At 52.3% G+C, this 16183-nt stretch overlaps 1 protein-coding gene across 1 annotated transcript; it reads left to right on the forward strand.

Annotated features, from left to right (window-relative positions):
• The first annotated feature begins 5358 nt into the window (after positions 1 to 5358).
• Positions 5359 to 8269, forward strand: FEZF2 (FEZ family zinc finger 2). Its single transcript, XM_008703165.2, has 4 exons — positions 5359 to 6219; positions 6570 to 6704; positions 6903 to 7035; positions 7940 to 8269. The coding sequence occupies exons 1-4, from the start codon at positions 5359 to 5361 to the stop codon at positions 8197 to 8199; spliced, it is 1389 nt and encodes a 462-aa protein (XP_008701387.2). The 3' UTR covers positions 8200 to 8269.
• The last annotated feature ends 7914 nt before the right edge of the window (positions 8270 to 16183 follow it).

The following is a 16183-nucleotide window of genomic DNA, read 5'->3' on the forward strand; positions in this document are numbered from 1 at the left end:
GGGGGGGGGGGGTGGAAAAAAAGAGGATCGTAGAAAATTTTCTCTTCAGAAGTTCATCTATTTTCAGCGGTTACGCGTGGCACCATGTAAATCAGGTCCTAAATATGCCTTTAGAAAGAAGTAAGAAAGGGAGGGAGGGAGGGAGAGCGCTTCAACCATCAAGTTTGATTTGGGGTTTTTGGTTTGTTTTCCGAACAAGTTACGGAGGAGCGGGGAGAAAACATCGAATCTGCCCGGTGGGTGTTTCCCCAAGCCCAGCAGCCTCGAGCACGCCGCCTGCCCCCAAGCTGCTCAGCTCCCTGGGGAGATGGCAGGAGGCTGTATTGAGTATTGCAACCTAATACTCAGGTGAGAAAACAACAGTAATAATATTTAAAATAATAGTGCCTCTTGTCATCTAGAACCAGCAGATGCAAGCGACCAGGGCTGGAGCTGCCGCACCTTTTCTGTAGTGGAAATGCTCGCCTTTTCCCCTGGGTGACGCCAGCAGCGGTGCAATGTGAGCTTTTGCTCAAGAAAGGGTTTTTCCCCTGAGGTTGTCTACACCCCGGGAAGGCGTCTGCTAAGTAATTTGTCGTAAAGTGAGGGCGATTCCTGGCATTAAACAACAACAAAAAATTGAAACAAAAGTCATCATTACAGTGTTGGGGTTAGTGACCATAAAAAGGCCAGAGGGAGGGGGCAGGAGGAGAGGAGAGGCTGTAGCAGCGCCAGTCATATTTAATATGCTTCCCACAAGAGAAGCCCTTGCAAAATCAATAGACAGCCGCCAGCTGTGCTTAAACCTGCGCTTTCAATTAAAACATTGCGCTCCAGTCCTTGGGGTTGAGCCTGGATCCCCAGTCAGTGGTGTGCGAGTGGCTTGGCACGGGTGTGGCGTCCCACGGCCGCAGATCCCCGAGGTCGCCGCGTGGGTCAGGCCCAGCGGAGCCGCGGAAGCGCCTGGCCTTGGCACCCTGCTCTGCAGCGTGGGAAGAGCCCAGGCCGCCGAGGGGCGGCAGACCTAACTCTGGCGGGGTTTCCCTACCGTGGCCGAGGTGTTGAGGACCAAGCGTGGGCCAGATGGGCCGAGGCGAAAGCGTCTGGCTTTCGGCTGAGGCGGCGGAACGAGAAGGGTCCGGAGCTGAGGCCTCCGGGCGGAGGAAGACCCCACGGCGGGTCCAGGCCTGGCAGACCAAGAGCAGTGGGCCGCCGTCCGCACCGTCCAAGTGCGGCTGACCGCCGTGGCCCTCAGTGTAGAAGGGCGGCTCCGAGCGGAGCGCGCGCTGAGGCCTAGTGGGCCTCGCCTGGGCCAAGACCGCGTGCCTCCCGGTGAGGCGGCTTGCTCGGTCCAGTTGCCCACCCAAGGCACCTGCGCCTCCAAAGTGGAGCTTGTGTACCAGTCCGGACTGGGGAGAGAGATGGGACTTCTCATACATCACCACAGTCTTGGCCCACTTCTAACCTTTGCTTTGAGGGACAGGACTTCTCTCAGAGCAGGAAGCTTTGGAAAACTTTATTTTCCATAGAAGGATTCACATCCCTGAAACACCTGCTTATCCCTGGAACCTCCTGTTGCCCTTCACCTGGAGTTATTTTGGGTCCCCCCCCCCATCGCTGAAAATGTGTAGGTAGAAAAAAAGTGACCCCTCATCTCACAGAACTCTGACATCAACTTCATAAAATTGTCAAATTTTCATTCCTATGGTTGTCCCTCTTTGTTTTGTTTTGTTTTAACATTTCAGCCTCAAAAAAAAAAAATGCTGCAAATGAGAATGAATTTGAAGGGTAGGGGGGCAGCGAATGGAAATCTCAGCACTCCCTCCACCAAGCGCCACGTTTCCCTAGTCCTCTTTTATTCTGCCTGAAATCATCTCGTTTACAGAAAATATTTGTTTGCACTATTAGTTGGTACTGGAGTTAATTACTCAATGTGTTAACGTGAAGTAATATGTATAAAAGTAGGATCAGTGTTTATTGTGTGGGTGAGCTGTTGAGCAGTGCTTGAATAAACTGCAATTAGGGTTAGATAGAGATTAATTAACATGTGAGTGGCAAGGTGTAAAATAGTCTCCAACCCTCCACTTCAATATAATCTGCGGGCGAGGGAAGGAGAAGTTTGTGGAAGCTAATTAAATACTTTTATAAAAGCCCGTGTATTCACCCAACATTTGGAAAGAGAGGCACATTAGGGGCAACTTGTTTTTACCCAAATGTTTTCTTTCTGTGGAGGTAGCACTCCTTTGTGATGCCGGGGAGAGCGGGATGGCTTATGCAGTTACAAAAAGCGCTAGGGATGGCCAGGCAGGTTCACGGAAAGCCTTTGGAAGCCTTTCAGCCTGATGGAGCTTTCAAACCAGCAGATCTTTCGTGCTGCCGAGATCAACAATTACCCAATTTGGAAAGGGGGTTGGGGTGCAGTGCCGGTGACTGAACGAGACACGCAGGAAAGTCGGGATAGAATTTCGGGTTTTGAGCCCCTGCGGGTGTATTGATACTATTTCAATGTCAGGGTGAGTTGTTGGCTTGTTTCATGTTTGGTGGCGGTGGTGGTGGTGTGGGGGGGGGTGCTCTGTATTATTTTCACACTAACATAGGGATGGGGGTACACTGGGTCTGGAATTCTGCCTTTCTGAACATCTAAATTCAATGGGCTGTATATGGAAAAAATTTTTTTCAGCCGAGGAAGCTTCTTTCTAGCTTCAAAATCTGGCAGTTTGGGGAGAAGGGTTTTAGGGGGACAGACTCGTGCCTGCTGAATTGAGGGGCAGTAGAGGCGGTCTCCCAGCTTGGCAGGGTGAGAAAATCAACCCACTGAGGTCGCCTTCCAGGCCACTTTCCCTCGGAGACATCTCTTTGTTCCTTCCCCTTGCTTTCCAAGCACACTTTTCCTTCCCTCACCTGCCAGGTCAGTATCGGGTCTGAAATTGCCCGTCAGAGAGGGAGTGGGTAGTAGAGAGAAGTTCTGAAGGGGAAAAGGATGCTTTGCCTTCAGCTAAAACTAGACCTTTCCCATTCTTTCCCTGATGGTTTTCTGGGGTGTTTTGCAGCTGAGAGGCCTCGGGCAGGATACTCAGTTTCTCAAGACCTGTTCCTGAGTGAAAAAGGAAAGGGTTTCTTCCAGTAGCATTTTCTTGGGCTCCACAAGATCATGTATCTTTGGAGATAAAATTCACTATCAAAACCTCAACCCTGTTTGCTCATATTATACCCACCGTAATCCTCTTAAACTGTGGTTGCGGCTACAAAGCTCATGGTCTTGCAAAAGCCGGCTGGCAAGATATAATTGTCCCGCAAACAAAACTGTCCAAAAGTTTTTTAAAACCCCTGCACCCCCTCCTCCTTCCTAAACCTAATTCTCTCGCTCACTCTCTCTTGCTAGCCGTTCCCCCCCCCAACCCCCCATAAGAACCCTCAGCCTCGACCACTTTTGTTGTCGCCAAGAGCACCAGGCCTGTTGAAAGTGCTGGAGCGTCTTTGAGCAGTTTGTTGTGATACGCAGGTGGAATGGTCTGCAAACAGATGAATTCAGCCCCTCCAAACCGAGCGTGGAGCGCGCTGCTTTTGTGCGCCAGGCACAAAACGCTGAATTCCTCCGAACTTACTTGGGGCCTGTCTAGAAAAGGGCCTTTTCTTCCCTCTGCTTGTACCTCTGGCCACACTAAGTCTCTGCCCGCCCCCCTTCAAACCCCCTCTCTCTCCCCTCTGATAATCCTTCTCTTTATTTTAGAAAAACACAAAACCCGGTTCCACGCGGTGCTTTAGTGGCTAAAAGTGAAAGAGCTGCCTTGGCAGAATTCAGCTCTATGAATCACTTCGGAAAATTGGTTCGACTGAATGGCCTTAGGAGGAAAAACGTTTTAATAGGATCCAGGGGAGGTTCTGCTGTTTCAATCTGCTCCTTAAACAGGTGGAGATTGGACCTTCTCAATTATACAAACAGTAAGTACCCATCAGCAGGGAGAGCTGCCCTCCGAATCCTCCCCGCACGCAGCCCTAAACCAGCAGCGGAGCCGGGCTTTGCCTCAGAAACCCGATCACAAATCAGCGATTCTGATCGATTAGGATCTCAAACAGTCCTCCAGCTTGCTGTGCAGTCTCCCCCAGCCGCGGGCGGGGAGTCGGCCAGAGAGGGGGAGGCGCACCCGCCGGGCGCCGAGGCCCCCGGGATCTGGGCGCGCGGCCTTGCTCTTCCGGACGCTACGGGGTCGTCCTTAGGCGGCGGGAGCTCTCTCCCGACCTCCGACGCCAGCCAAGGAGAGCTCGTTGTTTTTGCATAAATTAATATTTCCCCATTAACAAGTTCCCCCCTCCAAACGCGGCGCCCGCGTCCATGCGCCACATCCTAATGAGGTAATTATCATTTGCGCGTGTTCGGGGCTGGCGCCGGCTCCGTGGGTAAATGGCAGTTTATTAGCACGATGCCCAGCTCGGCTGCAGAGGGCTAAGGGATAGTTCAGCGACTAGACGGACACCCAGGGGCCCTTTGGGGCGGCGCGTGCAGGACCCTCTGCCCTCCCCGCGTCCCTCAAACCTATAGGCCCCCAAAGTTGTGAATCACGCACAGAACTCTGCCTGGGTTTGGGCTCCCCCCACCTTCTTTCCACCGGCAAAACCATCACGATTCCTCCCCCTCCCCCTCCCGTCTCTTCCCTCCTTCCCGATTCGCGAACCGCTCGCACTTTCCCGAGGGGAGCGCGGGCGCCAGTTGCCTCCTTTTAAAGTTTGAGGGGCGGTGGCGGCGGCGGCCGGCAGGCGCGGGGGAACACAGGGGCCGCTACGGGAGCCGCGCCGCCGCCCATGTCATTCCACTTCAAGTGACTTCATGTGATGTCAGCTGAATGTAAAAGACAGTGATCTCACGCGGAGGGGAAGATGTTTGCCATCAAAATGTGACAGAGGAGACACGCTGCATGGCTCGGAACGCATCTCCTTGGCGGTGGGGGAAAGAGGTAAATGCGAGGTGGCTCTCCCGGTCCTCTTTAACTTTGCCCCTTCACTGTCCAGCTCCCCGCACGCGTGGCGGAGGCCAGGGTCCAGGGAACGGCTCAGGGGGGGTTAATTTGAGGCTCTTTTCTTTCTTTCTTTTTTTCTCTCTCTCCTTTTCCTTTGTAAACCCTCCCCCTTCTTCCCCCTTTCAAAGTCTCAGGGCAGGGGCTGGTGGGTTCCTTTGCGCGCCGGGTTAATGGGCGGTAATTTGGTACCCTTGGGTGCACTTTGTTCTGCCCCTGTTCATTTGAATGCAAATGGGTGACCTGGACCCGACAAGGTGCTTATTAAATTGCGGTTTCCCTCCCTGCCTTTTCCGGAATGCAGACTTAGAGGAGAGAGGCTGCGCCCTGGCCCAGTCCGGCACGGCAAGGCTCGGCTCGGCGCGCCATGGCCAGCTCGGCTTCCCTGGAGACCATGGTGCCCCCGGCCTGCCCGCGCGCTGGAGCGTCGCCGGCCACTTCCAAGACGCTGGCCTTCTCCATCGAGCGCATCATGGCTAAGACGTCGGAGCCCCGTGCGCCCTTTGAGCCCCGGCCGGGGACGCTGGAGGCAGACGGCGGCCAGGGCAAGAAATTGCTCAACCTCTGCTCGCCGCTGCCCTGTATGATCCCCCTCCAGCCCCTAGGCTACGAGGTGCCGTCCAAGACGCTGCTCAGTTACTCGGAGCTCTGGAAAAGCAGCCTCCGGGCGGGCGGCGGTGGAGGAGGAGGAGGAGGAGGCGGCGGCGGCGGCGGCGGTGGCGGGGGGGCCCCGGTGTGCGGCGCCAGCGGCTTGTGCAAAACCAACTGTGGCGTGTGCTGCAAGGCCGATCTGGGCCTGGCGCCGTCTGCGCTGCCGGCGGGCAGGGTCATCAAGCCGCAGGTCATCAACCAGGCGGTGGGGCTGCCGGCCAGCGGCTCGCTCTACTACTTCAACTACCTGGACTCTGCCGCGTACCCGCCGTCTGAGCTCCTCGGAGGCCACCTCTTCCCATCCGGCCTCCTCAATACACAGGCCCCCGCCGCCCTGGCTGCACACCCCAAGCTCTTTTTGCTGGAGAACGCCAAGTTGGCCGGACTGACCGCGGACAAGTTCCCCCATCCGGCCCCCTATGCCCATAAGGAGCGCTTGCCCGCGCCACTGGAGCAGGTGCTGAAGGAGAACTCGGCTCTGACCGCCGAGCGCGGCGGCGTCAAGGGCCACAGCAAGCTGCCCGGGGGCTCTGCGGACGTCAAGCCCAAAAACTTCACCTGCGAGGTGTGCGGCAAGGTGAGGCCCTGGGTCCTCGGGGGCTGGGAGGGACGAGCAGGGACGGCTGCTTTCCTGAGGCAGCCTGGACCGCCCCGTTCTCAAGTTCAGTATCTCCCCAGTAGCTATCTACTACTCACACTGGGGGGCCTAGTTGGGCCTCAGTTTCCCATTCTGTAAAATGGGGATGTCGTTGTCAGCGGCCACACGGGACTGGCGTGCGCAGTGGGTTGGGAAGCGTTTTGCGGAACGAAAAGGGCTCTGGTTTCTGAAGGGAGTGTTGGTTGGGGGATGTAGGCTGTGGCCTCCCAGTTTGATTCTAGTCTCTCTCGGACGGACACACCACAAGGCCCCCTCGTGTCCTTCCATAGGTGTTTAATGCTCACTATAACCTCACCCGCCACATGCCGGTCCACACCGGAGCCAGACCGTTCGTGTGCAAAGTCTGCGGCAAAGGCTTCCGCCAGGCCAGCACGCTCTGCAGACACAAAATTATCCACACCCAGGTACGTGGCCCCCGGGTCCAGTTCGGCCCGCGCGCAACACCCCGCGCCTGAGCGACGGTGTTGGGAGAGGATGGCAAGGGTTCCCCTTACCCCTCCCGGGGGCCCCGTATCCCTTCAAGTTACCCCTTCAAGGTGCCCCTGAGGTGGCCTCTCCTGGCCCGGGCCTTGGCCTCACTGTACGCGCGCCCCTTTCCGCAGGAAAAGCCGCATAAATGCAACCAGTGCGGCAAAGCCTTCAACCGCAGTTCCACGCTCAACACGCACATCCGCATCCACGCGGGCTACAAGCCCTTCGTCTGCGAATTTTGCGGCAAAGGCTTTCACCAAAAAGGTAATGTGCGGGGCGAGGCCCTCTCCTCACCTCTCACCTCGGGACTCGGCGGGTCACTGCGAGCGGGAAGGCAAAGAAGGATCCGCAGAGAGGGAGCGTGAGAGCTGCAAGCTCGGGCGCAGCATTTCTTTGGAATCGGGTTGTGACCGGTTTGGGTGGAAGCTCTCCGGGCCGGGTTAGTAGACCTTGCTGGAGTCAGGCTGATTGCACGGGGAGACTCCGAATTCGGAAGGTGGGAAGGAAGGAAGGGGCCGAGGGAGAGGAAGTAGGAGAAAGAGAGGCTATGGCCCTATAGAAAAAGCTTGCCTTTGTAGCCGGGACACCCCTTTCAGATGAAAAAAAAAAAAAAAAAATCGAGGCAAACTCCACCTCCTGGGAATAACAAGACTGGGGGAAACCCTTACTGTCCCCTGCACCTCCAGGCCCGGCGCCCGGCTTGGGTTTTCGGAGGCGCTTTTGGATCTCCAGGTGGTAGCCGGGGGTTCCAGAGGGAGTAACTTTTAAAATGAGAATATAAACAGAAAATGAGGGACGAAGCCCGGGCTCGTGCGAATTTCTTCCAGCGAGGCAGCAGTCGGGAGAAGGACCCGGTGCTTCTCTGGGCTGTGCAAAAGTTTCCCGGCCAGCCGAGCGCAGCGGGAGGGACGCGGCGCGGGCCAGTGCACCGGGTGGGGCAGGGGCGCGGGGCGGCTACGCGGGACTCGGCCCTCCGTGCTGTCGTGAGAGCCTTCGGCTTGACGCAGACGAAGTTTGACAACTTCTTCACTCGGAGAGGTCGCGCCCGCCTAGCCAAGCGTCGCCTTCTTTGCGTGGGCACCTGAGCCAACCCCGGGACGCTCGGGGGGGGGGGCCCATCCTACTTCATTCCCCCCCCCCCTCCTTTTTTGTTTTTGGTCTCCCGTAGGGAACTACAAGAACCACAAGCTGACCCACAGCGGCGAGAAGCAGTACAAATGCACCATCTGCAACAAGGCCTTCCACCAGGTCTACAACCTGACCTTCCACATGCACACCCACAACGACAAGAAGCCTTTCACGTGCGCCACTTGCGGCAAAGGGTTTTGCAGAAACTTTGACTTAAAGAAACACGTGCGCAAACTCCACGACAGCGTGGGGCCTGCTGCCCCCTCCACAAAGGACCTGACTCGGACAGTGCAGAGCTGAGAGCTACTGCCTCGCCCTCCCTTCCAGCCCCATCCAGCCCCAAAACAGATCACACGTATAAACTTATTTCTAAAATTAAAAGAAAATTAAAAAAAAAACTATAGCAGAGAGGCTAAAATCTATTTATCGAAACCAGCATATTTTTTGGAAAGCTAAACTGTTTCCTCGATGACTGGCAGCAAACGCGTGGCTCCCACCTTTGTGTATTCGGGAAACTTATTTAAACCCAGTGCGCTGAAACGCATTTCCTTCCAGGCCTCCGCTTCTCCTCGGGCGGCGGGTTTTCACCCCAGCCTGTCACGTGAACGCCCCGGAAGAGCGCGGCGCCCCCAGCCATCTTTATACAGCCATGTAAATCCTCCTGTACAAGCGAACTCGGAATATATACATGTCTAACACAATAAACAGAATCGCTAGTGCTCGTTTTCTTTCCCCCCTCTCCCCTCGCCGCCAGGTCAGCTCAGCAACCCCAAAGAATGAGAAGGAAATAGGCGTTTATAGCATTTCCCTGTCCAAATGCGGCTTCCTTTGGGGTGCTGGGGCCAGGGCGAAGCCAAATCGGTGTTCCTATGCGCTTGCATGTTAAGAGCCCCCCCACCCCCATACACACCCGGAGTGAGGGAGCAAAGGTCTATAGCGGCCTACACGTGGTGCCAAGTTTTTCTTTGGTGACTGTTCCGACGCTTGGGATTCTGGGTGTTGCCTTATTTGGGTGAGAAAATTAAAAAAAAAAAAAAGGAGGAGGAGGGGTTAAAAGTGGCTGGGTGTAGGAGAGCTGGTTTAGGTGCATCTTTCAGCAAATCGCCTTGCGGCGCGAGGGCAAACGGCCAGGGCAGTGCCCAGCCGGGGAGCTTCTGGGCATGTTTCCTTTTCTGGGAGACCTCAGGCGCGGGGGCAGGGAGACTCTTCCTCCCAGTTTTTTCTGGAGACAAGAGCTGGAGGCCAAGGGTCCGCAGACCAGCCGGAGCTCTGGGGCTCCCTGGCCGGTGCTGTGGACCCGAGGCCAGCCTCCGGATGCTGTGCGCCCTGCCGCGGGAGGGCGCACCCGGACTCCGGGAGCTCGCAGCCGCCGCCTCCCGCGCCCTGATTACCGCGCAGTTAGCCCATTTTCTGAATAGCTATCTCCGCCGCCGAGCTCGCTGATGAAATGATCTCACGCTTGCTTCCTAAGTAATGACCCAAATTAAGAGAGAAAACAGAGACCCTTCAAACAGCATTACATTAATCATCTAATCATTCCCAGGAGGGGGTCGGCCGCCGCCGCCCCGTTTGATTCGAATCTGGATAATCAAGAGCTCAGATTACTGGCTCGGCGCGCCAGACCTCCCCCCACTCCACATACACACTCTTAATATTCGCGCCGCGATTCAGCCCACGTCTTCTGGAACAATGTTCCCCGGCGTGGGGAGAAACTGTGGCGCCGGCCCGGGGAGTGCGCTCCACGCAGCCTCGCCATTGCAAGGGCTAGGGCGGCGGCTGGCCGCCAATCCCACGCGGATTTCCACGGCAAGTGGAGGTTATTTGGAGGGAAAGATAGTTGATGCAAAAGGAAACTCCCTCGTAACTTTGAAAGTGACTTGAGTGCCGGTTATCCCAACACCCGGTATACAGTAGGAGCTCAGTGCTGCTCGCGCCAGGGGGCTTCCACGATCTTACACATTTCCCGAGGGCTTGCTCCATTCCAGGCACTCGACACACGTGCTTTCGAATGTTCACAACAACCCTCAAGCAGAGGGTGAGTTACCAACGAACAAAGAAATTGAGGTAGAGATAAGCCAAAGGACATGCCTAGGGCCACAGGACTGGGTAAGGCTGGGATTCGAAATCCGGGAGGCTGTTAGGGAATCCAAACTGCCTTCAGTTCTCGTGGGTGGGGGATGAATCTCCAGGTTGGGACCCGCAGGAAGACGTTCGGCTGCTGCGTGGACGCTCTGTACGGGTTACAGCCAAAGGTTGAGTCCCGCCCCCCGCCCAATTTGCAGACCCATTGCGCAGGGGAGGAGAATTGTCGATTTTGTTTGCACAGAGGACGGCGACAGCTTCCTCAGGCTGTCGCGGGAGTATTTTTAGTACCTCCGATTCAGAAATAGGAACGTGTACATTAGAATTCCATTTCCTGAAAGGAGAGCGTCCTCGTTTTTGTAATCCCCCCCCCCCAAGTCTGGGAAGACGCAGTGAGGGGAGGGGGAACGAGGAAGCGGGGAGGAATTTAAATGTTAGCTCGTTCTGGCTGCAGTTCGCTGAGGAGAGATTGGGACCCAGAGGGATATGCAGATTTAACTCCGAAATCTCCATGGATGCCACAAACCCCAGGAAACCCCAGGATGGGCGAGGAGGACTTGGCGGCTAAGGATATAGAAATACCGCCTTGCTTTTCCCAGACATCAATCCCCAGGGGGATTGCGGGCTGGTTTGAGGAGTCAGCTTTCCCCCCTATGCTCGTACCAGGTTTTATTAGACCCTCCTTATACACACACACACACACATACACACACACACCCTCCCCCATTTTGGGAGATCCGGTGCCCTGTGACAGTCCTCTTAACCAAAATCCTTTCCTTCTTTCATTCCTGAAAGGATCCTTTGCAGATTCACTTCTTGGAGACCAGATAATGGGCAGGACAAGCCCACCTTCCTTTTAGGTAGTTTCAGAACTTTGGGAAGGGGCAGACACCACAAAATTTAGTGCGAATCATCCACTTGGAGAATTGGGTTAAAAAGTTGGCCTGTATGTGGAAATCGTGATCAAGTTCTCTTCTTTCCCTTTAAGAAGAAAAGATTAAAAAAAAAAAAAATAGATGGGGCACCCCATCCAGGGAAATCACTTCCTAACCTTCAAGGGAGAAAACTTTGAGAAATTCTTCTTTACTAAGTTTTCACAGGAGAAAGACTAAAAGTGCCGCCCATCTCATAAAACTGGAGAAATCTGTTTCCAGGTGACAGTTCTGAAGATGGTGTGCTTGCAAACAGGACAGCAAATGAAATCAAAGTAATGGGTGGAGCAGAGGCATTTCTCTCCCGGACTGCTCAAATCAGCAGTCAGGGGGAGGCAAGTAGCTGTGAGTCTGAGGTTCACCTGAGCAGAGCGTCTGGCATGCTCCAACCTCCTGGAGGTTGTTTCCGCAGAACCTGATTGTTACTTAACCTTCACACCAGCTCCATCAATCGCTGTCACCTGAAGAGGTGTTGTTTCACATCTGGCAGTAATTGCAGATAAACAGAGAATTCTCCTTTATCTATAGGGCTTGGCTCTGCTTTCCACAGGTTTGAAGTCACTCCTCCGGGTTTATGAGGTCTGCCTCAGGTGTGGGATTCAAGAAAGGATTCCTTCACCTGCAAAGGAGTACAAAGAGCAAAGGAACCTTCTGCCTGAGTGACTAAACACCTTTCACAGCCAGCGAAGGTTCTGAAGCCAACACTAAGCCTTTCAGTAACCATCTCAACTGAGATCCTTCTTAGCTATTCACCATGCATCGGAATTGATGGGTGAAAGGCTCTGTTTTCTGATTTTCCCCCCTCTTAATATTAAACTGTTTGCATGACTTGTAGTTTGCAATATTAATAAATGACTTAAACAAGGTAGTCATCAGCTGCATATTAATATTCTAACCTTGATTAAATTGAAGAGGCCGCCCTTAAAAAATATTTTTAAAAAAATCAAATTGCGGGGGAGGGGAATCCTGTCACAGACACAAAAAAGACTCCAATTATCTTTTCCCCTTCAAGATGTTTGTTCTGTCCATGACTGCTCACACTTCAGCAATCTTGCCAGCAAGACTCAAAAAAAAAAAAAAAAAAAAACCCTCCTTCTTCCAAAGCCACAGCCTTGTACATAACAGATTGTACAGTCCTATTGCCTTAGGCGGGTTAGAGGTTCCTCTCTGCAAAGAGTGACACAGAGAAGTTGCCAGCATCCAGACACATTTTGGGGGGTACTGTACTCATTCTTGCCTTGGCTGCAGAAGTGGATCTATGTGGTCCCCATTTTGCTGTTTGGCTCCCAAGAGGATAGGAGGCTGCCTGAGCTCAGTTACAGCACCAAGGGATCCAGGTGTGCTGGTGGTGAAGGGGTTGGGGGAGGAGGAGGAGGGGGGAATGAGAGTCTGGGTGGGGGGCTGCTAAAGAGAGGACAGGAGTCTTGAGAAAACGCTGGGAAATAAACAACCTCAAGGCAGCTGCGTTGCCCTTTTCCCTGCACTTCCCTCTCAAACGTCTGAGCAACCAGTTTGCTCCTAGAAACATGTTAATTGCCAACGGAGCTCATTAAGGCATGCACATGGAAAACACAGCAAGAAAGATTAAATGGACAAAAGCGCAATAATGAACTGTCAACAATCGGGCCCATCTACGACCAGGATCACTCAAGAATGAGGCATTTAGAGGCAACAAAGGATTGTCTGGGACAGGAAGAAAAGACGACCTAGACTTTTGTTTAGTCAACACAATTGATTACAAATGAGAGATTAACAGGATAGCTTCAGATTTTTTAAAAAAGAGGCAGAAAAGAAAAGTCCAATTAAGTCCACCGAATGTTAACTACATTGCGTTCCATGCCTAGCCCCAAAGAAATTCTCATTAAACCATCCCTGGCGATCCCTTTTGGAAAGTAATTTGTCTCCCTGATGGAGCAGAGAAAGAGAATCGTGTAAAAGAAAGCGTTAGTTCTTGGCACAATGAGCTTAGGAGACACACTAGAAAGAGCCAAAGGGGGAGTTAATGAGCATCTGACAAACTGCTTGGATTCAGGCCTAGAGAACAGCGATGAAAAGATGAAATTGGCCAACAACTATTCTTTATATCAAACATAAAAAGGCCAATCTGAAATGGGGCTGCTCAAAACTGGTTGAAAGTACATAGCCCAAGAAAAGGGAGCTGCGGCCAGGCTCCTTGTTGGACACCGGACACAGAACTCAACGGGCCAGGAGCTAGGAAATACAGAAAGGTGGACTTTCCACCACAGAGCAAACTTCAGCCGCCGGCCCCGGGCTTTGAAGATGCTTGTCTGAAGCACTCCGTGCCTACCCCCTGCCCTCTGGATGTTTCTTTCGTGAGTGAAAAATGTATCAGGCTAGCCTTTAAGGGTTCCCTAAAAGTTCTGGTAATCTGGTAATTAGTCCCTGGCATTCACCAAACTACTTCTCTCTCTTCTAGAGTCATCGGCCCCCCAGAAGCACCATATGTCACCCGTTCACATTCAGTGCTTCCATGCTCCCTCCTGGTGACCATTGGAAACCCTCCCCACCAGGTGACGGCCTTCCTGATTTTGCAGAGTGTAGAGGTGGCGAGGAAATGGAGACACTGATCACACAGGGTTTTATGGAACTGGTTAGGAAGTTTTAAAACTGTTTCTTATCGTGGTTCATCTGGCTTTAAGAATCCACTTCATTTTAATGTTTCCTTTTTTGAACAAAGTAGGTCAATGGTATGTGTCTATATGAGACATATATTACATCTTAATTAAACATAAGCGTCCAGGCTTCCTAACAGCACAAGTGATTGGAGGTTCTTTCACACCGAGTGCCCAGAGCCAGGTAAACAGAATCTAGGAGTGAGATGGGTTTTCAGTTCAGTCCACCAGCTAAGGAGCACAGAACAAATTTTGTGGGTTGTTTTTTTTTAATGCCTTATTTATTCCATCTTTGACGTGGGACCAGTGCCATCTCAGATACTAGAGTGCAGCATTTAAATCTTGATTCTAGGTTTTGTATTCTTACTCTCAGATCCTCGGTAACAGCTATCACATTTTCTGAGGGCTTGGCTTGCACTTCAGGCTTTGCTCATGCTTCATGGAAAAAATATATTGGTGTCTAGAAGTAAAGAATGAGGAAGAAGAAGTATACCAATTCAAAATAAAAATAAAAACAGTCATCTAAGATTAAAGACTAGTTCTGGTTTTCAAAGTGCAGAGGTGTTATAAAATCTAGAAAGGTGCATTTCAGGAAAAGGGAGGAAATGAGACTTTTCTACTGCGGATGAACCAGAGACTGAAATAGTTCGTTCTTCAACCAAGGCATGACCTGACACACCATTGTCACTGTTTCTCTTCTCTCTTCGCTGTTTTTCAGTCCAAGGCCATATTTGGAGCTCCTTTTCCTCCAAGAGTTTCACTGTCCTCATTTTGCCCCCCAAAGTGGGTGGCGGTGGTGCATGCAAGCCTAGGGAATGATAACATATTATCTATAAGCAGAAAGTAGAGTCAACGGCGTCTGGCATCAAAGCAGCTGAGTTCAAATCCTAGCTAGCTCAGCCATTTTTTATCAGAAAAAATGACTTTGTCTCTGTTCACTCATGTGCAAAACAGGAATATTAGGTGTACCGAAACAAATATAACGTTTGATGTCAATTATACCTCAAAAAAGAGCGAGAGAAAGAGAGCGAGAACCTACCTCACAGGGTCAGTGTGAGGCTAACATGAGTTAACACGTATAGCTAGAACTTAGAACAGCACCTGGCACATACATCGTAAGTATTCTAGAAGTTAGTGATTATGATTACAAAAACTCCAGCGGTGAAACTGGAATATAGCACTTTATACAGAAACTTTACCTGTGTTACCTTGTTTTTTTCATTACATATGTATTAGGCAGGTTTTCTTAGCCCCACCTTAAAGAGGAGTGAAGGAAGTTGCTGAGAAGGTATGACTCCCTTTAGGTCACACAGTGGGACACAATGGCGTGCGGACTGCCTCAGGTGCTTCCGTCTGACTGTGCGGCCATGGTTGTAACAGGAACGTGCACAAGAATCACAAGTTTTTACTAAACATGCACCGGAACCCCATTTACTGAGATGCGGAGTCAATAGACCTGCTCTGTGGCCCAGGACCCTGTATTTTAACGTGAAGCAGTTGGTTTCCCAGACTACATTTTAAGAAACACTGTTTAGCATCGGTGTTCTTTCCACCTCACCATGATGCTGTCTTTGATAGAAAAAATAACACCATCAGCTTTTCATAATTTAATGAATACAGTTGATCATTCATTCCACAAATGTGACGTGAATTCCTCCAATGTGTCCAACCCTACGCGCGGGGTGCTGGAATTACAGGAAGAGAAGGGCAGAGCCTCTGTCCCAGAGTTTAGAGTTTATGAGAAGAATCACAGACAACAAAAATCCCCATACGAAACTTAGTTATGAAGATGAAATTGGGCATTCAATCCAGCCTGGGTTTGGGTGTGTAGTGGACATCTGTTATTTTTGCCTGCTGATCATCATTTCCCCGTCTGGTAACAACATCCAACATTTCCTTTGGAGACGTCACCCCTCCCCCATTCTCAGTCCATATGGTTAAGGTGGGGGCTAGTCCGTCCCTCCACGGTGGGCATGTGACCCAGGCCTGGCCAATCAGAGCTCAGTATCTTCCTGGCCGCAGTGAGTGGCTCAGGACTGGGCACCTGACCCAAATAGGGCCAATAAAAGTCCCACTCAGGACTTTTGCCAATGGGGAAGCCTCTTCTCTGGGTTTCCTAGAAGGTTGGTCGTCAGTTTGGGGATGTGGTATAGGCATATTTGCTACAATGTTAACAAGAGACCGTCCGCTCCTGAGAGTGGAAAAGGCGGAGAGGGAGAGACCTTAAGAGTCCGCTCTAAAGACCTCCGTGGACCCCGGTGTGACTGAGGGCCGATGTGCACATGGACTTCATGGCTCTTTGCTCTAATACAGAGCTCTGCTCCCTCCCTAAGACTTCCGACTGCTACTGGGCAGAAGCAAGGGAAGTCTGAGATGCCACCGTAGGGGAAGTGGTGCCTGATTTGAGTCTTCGAAGACCAGGAGCTGCAGGCTATGGAGGAACGGAGGAAGAGCTGTCTCAGGCTGCCTGAGCGGAAGCCCAGAAGTTGAAGCAACGTGACGTGATGCAAGTAGGTGGTGTTTGGGATGGGGTTTGGAGATATGGTATGGTTTACTATTGGTAGGTGTGCCTCTGAAACCTAGTTCTGCCTCTGAGCAGCTGTGGGACTGGGCTGGAGGCTTGCCCTCTCTCAACCT

This window comes from Ursus maritimus, unplaced genomic scaffold (genome assembly GCF_017311325.1).
Source record: "Ursus maritimus isolate PB19 unplaced genomic scaffold, ASM1731132v1 scaffold_14, whole genome shotgun sequence".
NCBI lineage: Eukaryota > Metazoa > Chordata > Mammalia > Carnivora > Ursidae > Ursus > Ursus maritimus.

Excerpts from the sequence above, each read along its gene's own strand:
- FEZF2 (XM_008703165.2), top strand. The coding sequence starts at position 5,359 with ATGGCCAGCTCGGCTTCCCTGGAGACCATGGTGCCCCCGGCCTGCCCG. Across the intron at positions 6,705-6,902 it reads ACAAAATTATCCACACCCAG|GAAAAGCCGCATAAATGCAA; the intron begins GTACGTGGCCCC and ends CCCTTTCCGCAG. Across the intron at positions 7,036-7,939 it reads CAAAGGCTTTCACCAAAAAG|GGAACTACAAGAACCACAAG; the intron begins GTAATGTGCGGG and ends GGTCTCCCGTAG.